The sequence below is a fragment of the Megalobrama amblycephala genome, linkage group LG2, assembly GCF_018812025.1.
Source record: "Megalobrama amblycephala isolate DHTTF-2021 linkage group LG2, ASM1881202v1, whole genome shotgun sequence".
NCBI lineage: Eukaryota > Metazoa > Chordata > Actinopteri > Cypriniformes > Xenocyprididae > Megalobrama > Megalobrama amblycephala.
The window spans coordinates 3035963-3044017 of record NC_063045.1 but is presented as its reverse complement, the minus strand read 5'-3'; the positions used below and the strand labels follow the sequence as shown (position 1 = coordinate 3044017).

Here is an 8055-nt window from a genome sequence, read left to right as displayed (position 1 = left end):
TAAATATTGAATAAATATTACTCCTTTGTATAATAAATTGACATAAACATATGAGAATCCATCAATATTTCTCCAAATGTGCATGCTTTTAAGCTAAACCCTGATGAATGTTGTTTTGTCAAAGGTAATGACGTTTTTCATATTCATAACTCCTGACACATATTAACAAATTACGGTCACTATAAGATTTTATGAGTAAAACAGAGGTCAAAATGTGAAGCTTGAGTCTTAGATCTTTTTAATGATGTATAGTTTGTCAACTGCACATTAACATTTAGGCTATATAATATAAAAAATATAATAGCTTATATGAAATGCCATAGAGGTAACATGAATGTTCAGATGCTTTGCATTACAGAAATACATTATATTTTAAAGTATATTACATTTGAAAACCATTATTTTAAATTGTAATAATATTTCACAGTATTGCTGTTTTTTATGTATGTTTGATATACAGCATGATGAGCTTGAGACTTCTTTTAAAAACATTATAATAGTAATGCGCCCAATCTTTTGACTGGTACTGTAATTTAAACTATAATAGGCCTATACAAAATTTTCCTCACATGATGTGCAATAATACGAGCATGCATAAGATCACAAAGATCATGTTTTTTTTTTTTTTTTTTTTTTTTTTTTGTCAAGAGTGGACATTATATTAACGTTAATGCGATATGATCCTGTTATCAGCATGGTCACAGAGGGTTTTTTCACATAGCCCACCTGACTGAAAGGGCTCATTATGCAGGTCATTATGTGGGTTTTTGTCTTCTCATGTGTGAATCACAGCATTTGTATTTATTTTGTGGGCTTATTTCATTGACTTAAGTTTTTTTTTTTTTTTTTTTTTTTTAATAATTACGCATAAACATTATTCCTTCAAAAATACAAACATGTACATACATGTTCCTCACATATTATGGTAACCTAGTTCATGCTGAATACAGTGTAATGACACCTTTTCCATTAATATGTTTATGAACAACTGAAAAATGCACAAATGTCAGGGCATGTCAACTTCTCCAGGGCCCCAAAAATCCTCAGACCCCAGAGGGTTAATGGATGGGATGATGAGTTCTCTGTAGTCTTTGGGGCAGCCGGTGGGTCCATCTCTGCTCCATGTCTCCTGTAGGATGAGGATGTCTGAATTTTTTAATTTTGAGTTGAAATCTGTGTTTCTGCTTTTGAGGCCAAAGGTAGATGATCTCAGGCCTTGAATATTCCAACATAATATTAAGGCAAGGCAAGGCAAGGCAATTTTATTTGTATAGCACATTTCATACACAATGGTAATTCAAAGTGCTTTACATAAAGAAGAATAATAAAGATAAAACATAAGGAATAACAGTAAAACAGATAATTTTGCTATCTGGATGGAAGAGCTAGGAAGTCTTAGGGAGTTTTGTGTTGTTGTTGTTGTCCGTCAGAGTGGATCTAAACCTCACACGACAGGGCCGCTCTCTAGCGACCTGTTAAGGCACTTCAAACTGATAAACAAAGTTTCAATCTCCTCTTTTGCCAAGACACCTCAAACTGCGCCACACAGCCCTAATCCCCCTTCCGGAGATATCTTATCTATGCAACACAGTTCAAATTTCCCCTTTGGAAATTTCCCCTTTGGAAAGTGTCCTGACTGTAATCCAGAGATATCTTAATCATCCATCACAGCTCAAATTTCCCCATGGTTTGTCCAAATTTACCAAATTTTAACCTAATCACAAATGCTTTCTTCCTAATTCTCCCAACTTTTTCAAACAGACAGCAATATTTAAAATGCGTTAAAAATATATAAAAGAAATAACAAGATAAAATACATTAAAATGAAATAAAAACAGGAAAAGTTATTAAAAGAATAAAGAGATAATACATATAAAATAAAGTGCAATCAGTTCGGACATAGCACAGTGCTCAATCTGCAAATGCATAGGTAAAAAGATGTGTTTTGAGTCTTGATTTGAATGTGGCTACTGTTGGAGCACACCTGATCTCTTCTGGAAGCTGGTTCCAGCTGCGACTGGCGTAACAGCTAAAAGCAGACTCTCCCTGCTTTGAGTGAACCCTGGGTATTTCTAAGTGACATGATCCTGATGATCTGAGTGATCTGTTAGGTTTATATTCTGTGAGCATATCCGTAATGTATTGGGGTCCTAGGCCATTGAGTGATTTATAAACAAGTAACAGTACTTTAAAATCAATTCTAAATGCAACTGGAAGCCAGTGCAAGGACCTGAGGACTGGTGTGATGTGTTCATATTTTCTGGTTCTGCTCAGAATCCTGGCAGCAGCGTTTTGTACGAGCTGCAGCTGTCTTATGGTCTTTTTGGGAAGGCCAGTGAGGAGTCCATTACAATAATCCACCCTGCTGGTGATGAAAGCATGAACAAGTTTCTCTAAGTCTTGACTGGAGACAAAGCATCTAATTCTTGCAATATTTTTGAGATGATAATATGCTGATTTAGTTATTGTCTTTACATGGCTACTGAAACTCATATCTGACTCCAAAATCACACCAAGATTCCTGACTTGATTTTTAGTTGCTTGACCCCTAGCATGAAGATATGTGTTCACTTTGAGAACTTCATCTTTGTTTCCAAACGCAATGACTTCAGTTTTGTCTTTTTTTTTTAACTGAAGGAAGTTTTGGCACATCCAATTTTTAATTTCATTAATGCATTGGCACAGGGAGTCAATGGGGCTGTAGTCATTAGGTGATAGGGCAAGGTAAATCTGGGTGTCATCTGCATAGCTGTGATATGCAATTTGGTTCTTACTCATTATTTGGCTCAGTGGTAGCATATATAGGTTGAACAGGAGGGGTGCAAGTATTGAACCTTGAGGGACTCCGCATGTCATGGATGTCCACTCAGACTTATGGTCACCGATACTCACATAATAACCTCTCCCTTCTAAGTATGACCTGAACCATTTAAGAACCATCCCAGAAAGCCCAACCCAGTTTTCCAGCCTGTCAAGAAGAATGTTGTGATCGACAGTGTCAAACGCAGCACTGAGGTCGAGTAGAACCAGCACTGATAATTTACCTGCATCTGTGTTTAGGCGAATATCATTTATTATCTTTATGAGTGCTGTCTCTGTGCTGTGATGCGGTCGGAAACCAGATTGAAAGTTGTCAAAGTACCCATTCAAACTTAAGAATTTGTTCAGCTGATTGAAAACAACTTTTTCAATGATCTTGCCTATGAAAGGAAGATTTGAGATTGGCCTGTAGTTGCTCAATATGGTGTTATCCAGATTGCTTTTTTTCAGGAGGGGCTTAACAACTGCAGTTTTCAGGGATTTTGGAAAAGTCCCAGAGAGAAGAGAGGCATTTACCACTTCTAGGAGATCTGCTTTTAAACAGTTAAACACGCTTTTGAAAAAAGATGTGGGAAGGGTGTCAAGGGCACAGGTTGATGTTTTAAGGTGCTGTACTATTTCTTCCAAAATTTTACCATCAATTGCTTCAAAAACAGACATAATGGCTACTTTCTGAGGTTGTGATCTGATCTGTTTTTCCCCAGTGCAGCTCAAGGATGTGCTGATCGCCTTTCTGATATTATTAATTTTCTCAGAGAAGAAGGAAGCAAACTCACAGCATTTGCTGTCTGAGAGCATTTCACTGGGAATCTGACTTGGGGGGTTTGTTAGTCTCTCTACAGTAGCAAAAAGAGTGCGGGTGTTGTTTAAGTTTCTGTTTATAATATTTGAGAAGAAGGTCTGTCTAGCTTTCCCTAGTTCCACATTGAAAGCATGAAGGTTATCTTTATAGATGTTATAGTGGATTTCAAGTTTTGTCTTTCGCCACATCCGCTCAGCTTTTCTGCATTCTCTTTTCATATTTTGCACTGTTGTTGAGTTTCTCCACGGTGCTTTTTGCCTGCCACTCTTCTTCCTGACTTTCACAGGAGCAATGTTATCAATAACATTCTGTACTTTTGAGTTAAAAGAATCAAGGAGAAAATCAACAGAGTCTGCAGATATGCTTGGTGTTAAAGATATAGCCTTCATAAACAGAGCACTAGTATTCTCATTTAAGCATCGCTTTTTGACCGAGATAGATCTAGCTTCAACAGTCGGAGAGATCAATAGATCAAAGAAAATACAGAAATTATCAGATAGTGCTACATTCTTAATGACAATGGATGAAATGTTTAGACCCTTACTAATAATTAAATCTAGTGTATGTCCACGATTGTGTGTGGGTCCATGTACATGCTGAGTCAGATCAAAAGTATGCAAAACTGTTAGAATTTCTTTTGCCATATTGGATTCTGCATTTTCTATGTGGATGTTAAAGTCCCCATTAATAGCAAAACAGTCAAACTCTGAGGAGATTGCTGATAACAGTTCTGTAAAATCCTCCACAAAGGCTGGAGAATATTTTGGAGGCCTGTAAATGACTATAAGTAGAATGCGAGGAGCACCTTTTAACACAATACCCAAGTATTCAAAAGACAAGTAATCACCAAATGACACTTGCTTGCACTGATAGACATCTTTAAATATAGCGGCTACACCTCCACCTCTCCTAAAAGCTCTGCAGACACTCATAAAAGTAAAGTTAGGAGGGGCTGTTTCATTCAGGATTGTTGAACTGCAACTGTCTTCAAGCCATGTTTCATTTAGAAGCATAAAATCTAGATTGTTTGTGGTTATTAAGTCATTGACTAGAAATGATTTATTTTTAAGTGAACGGATGTTTAAAAGTGCTAAATTAACAGTCTTACTTTCTGTTTCTACAGTAATCTTAGTTTGACGTGTAATAGGCAGCAGATTAAATGGATTTACCAAACGTTTTGAGAAGGCCTTTGGCTTTCTATTACGTAACAAAACAGAAATAGAGAAAGCAACAGGCACACTGGGTTCCCGCTTGTTCTGTAAACATTTGACAAAGTCAATGTTATCATAGCGGGGACCCGACACACATCACTGAGAGCTGTTATCAGTTATTTTTGGTTCACCTAGAACAGACGGAGGAGGTTGAGGGCCCTGGCGTTGTGGCAGGGGCCGAAGAACTCTCACAGGAGGAGGGGGAGGTCGGGCTGGGCCCACAGGCTTTGGTGGTTGTGGGGCTTGTCGCTTTTTCGTTGATATCTGGGGGCTCGCAGCAAAAGAATGGCAGAGTTTGGTTCCAGCATACACCAGTTCCTCCATTTTCTCTGAGAAGCACAGAAGAGGGGATGCTGGAGAGAGGGATAACGTGTCCGGTGAGAGAGGCTGTTGCTCTGGTGATACAGGAGGCTGTAATATGTTGTCCTGGCTTCCCTGGCTGTTTTCCAGAAAGTCGTCCTTGGGTGCTGAATCTTGGAGAAGTTCTAATACGTCACTCTCTATCGGTGAGCTCTGTGGGCAGGGCTCAGTTGGGATTCTGTCCGTGAGCAGTGGTTGTTGTGGCTGCGTGGTGTTATCATTGTCCTTGTGGGATGTGTCAGCCGCATGTCCATTCAGCTGCTGAAATGAAGTCCTGTGGTTAGTTGCACTCTGTCCAGGTGTGTTTGTGCCATTCAGATTGAGTGGATTTGCACACACTGCTGAAGGATGATGAAGGGAGAAGTAGATATTGTCCTTTAGCACTCTTGAGCCCAGTTTGTTTGGGTGCAGGCCATCATGTGTGAACAACTGTCTCTGACTCCAGAAAAGATTGAAGTTGTCAATGAAATTCAGTCCATTTAAGTTGCAGGTATTTTGCAGCCATGTGTTAAGACCAAGCAACCGTGTAAATCTATTTGTTCCTCTTGCTGGGAGTGGTCCACTGATGAACGACTGAACACATCACTGTTTACTTGTAAACTATGTACTATACCTCATATTTTTCTGAACTATTCTGTCACAGCATGTCCCATTTTACTGCTTCTGCTTTTTTTGTGTTTTTTAAGCTTTGTGTAAGTGTTTACTAAAATAAATGTAAGATTCTTGATCCACCAACAGGGTTTTTTTCTCTGATTACTTTGTCAGGAAGACTTTATTTACATATGAATAAGTTTCTTCATTAAGATTGATTTTAACTAGTTCACTAACATTACCAGCAGTGTTATGAGTTTAATCTCTGAGAATCTCTGTTTCTGTTTGTTCTGCAGGAGTGATTGGTGCTGAAACGGATGAAGTGAAGCCATTGCCAGTGCCAGTGTCAGTGATTGAGGGAGAATCTGTCATTCTAGAGATTAATCTTACTGAAATTCATACATATTGGATGATACTGTGGAGGTTTGATGGTGACCTCATATCTCAGATCACTGAAGGTAATATCACATATAAAGATGGTCCTGATGGGATATTCAAAGACAGACTGCAGCTGGACAGTAAAACTGCATTTCTCAACATCACAAATATGAGGAAGAAACACTCTGGACTTTATGAACTAGAGGCCATCAGTAAAGATGCCAGTGGGTCACCAAAAAAGGAATTCAGTGTTGATGTTAAAGGTGAGCATATCTTTTTTTGAGTAATAGTTTTTCAGGTTTGTTTTTGTTACAAATTAAACTAAATTAAACATATTCAGAGTGTAACCAGCAAATTAGTTTAACTGTGTTCAACTGTCTACTTAATTTTCGTTATGCAGTATCTCACTCATCATAATGTGAAACAAAAGATGTTTTTCCACCGTCAAGCCAAACTGTTCTCTTTTGCTTAACCAGTTCATTCCGTTCCTGTCCAGCCGGTATGTATATGGTTTCATTTTCCACAATGAGTCTGATAAGAGAGATCTTTGGAGTGTAATACTAATGCGTTAGTTGTTGCCTTATATCATCTGCAAGAGTTTGCAGATGATATAAGATGTAAATAGCGACCACTTTATGAAGAATGATCGGATATTCCTTTTAATTTCATTATTATTTTTGTTTATGTTGCTTAGATAGTGTGCTTAGCCAGCTACAGAGAAATTGGTTGTCATGCAACACATAAGTGACTAATCCTGAGTGGCAACGTCACTTCACGGATTCTACCAGCAAGGTTCGGCATGGTTAGACAACCGTGCTGAGAATTCGGGGGCAGAAAATGGTTTGTAATCATGCTGTGCTGTACCAGGCTCAAGTGGAAACATAACTGGAACCATTCCTTACCATTCTAAGAACCGCTTTGCCTGACTGTGGAAAAATGGCTAAACTGTGCCTTTTATACAATCAAATTAGAATGTAACTGTTGTATGTCATAATTGATTATTTAATTAATCTGCCTGATGTAATAACCACAAGCAGTGCTAACCAACTTTAAAACCTCAGATTGTTGTTTAACCAGTAACAGTGTTCAATATGTTTAATCTCTGTCTTTGAATCTGTTTCCTTTAGACTCTCCATCTGTTAATTTGGGTGGTAGAATTGAAATGAAGACTCAGTCAGTGAATAAAGGACAGCCTGTCACTCTTGAGACTGATATTCCTCATCTACATGATGAGCTGATAGTGTGGAGGTTTGGAGATGAAGGAAAACTCATTGCTAAACATTATGCAGAGGCCAAGAACTCAACAATATTTGATAATAGTGCTGATGGGAAATTCAGAAACAGATTGAACCTGAATAATCAGAATGGTTCTCTCACCATCACAAACACCAACACATCAGACTCTGGACACTATATAGTGATGATCAGCAGCAACAAACAGACGTTACACAAGAGATTCATTGTTACTGTCAGTGGTGAGTAACTCAATTGTTTTAAAGTGATGATCAGCTATGATATTAAAAGGCTCATATCATGATGAATCAAACCTTCCTTTACAACAAATTCATATGGTAACTTTCAAAGCACAAAACAAGCTAAAACAGCTTGTTCCTGTATTACATTACTAAAAATATTAGTGATAAATGCTGACTGTTGTCTGGTTTACAGTAACAATGTGAACATTTTTAATTGCTTTATTTTTTATATGTAATTATCAAATCATTAACACAAAGAACTACTTACCACAGGGTTCCTACGCAGTATGGAAAAGTATGGAATTTGATTTGAGTAATTTCCAGGTCTGGAAATGTATGGAAAAAAGAAAGCAATATAGGGGAATTAACAGTTAAAGACCCCAAGAAAAGACCAGATATGAAGACCCCCAGTCAAGAG

The 8055-nt window shown here is 37.8% G+C and overlaps 1 protein-coding gene across 1 annotated transcript; it reads left to right on the top strand.

Moving 5' to 3' along the window:
- Positions 1–5426: 5426 nt before the first annotated feature.
- Positions 5427–7660, top strand: LOC125254281. Its single transcript, XM_048168837.1, has 3 exons — positions 5427–5472; positions 6081–6425; positions 7290–7660. Exons 1-3 carry the CDS (start codon positions 5427–5429, stop codon positions 7643–7645), a joined length of 747 nt encoding a protein of 248 aa, XP_048024794.1. The 3' UTR covers positions 7646–7660.
- Positions 7661–8055: the final 395 nt, after the last annotated feature.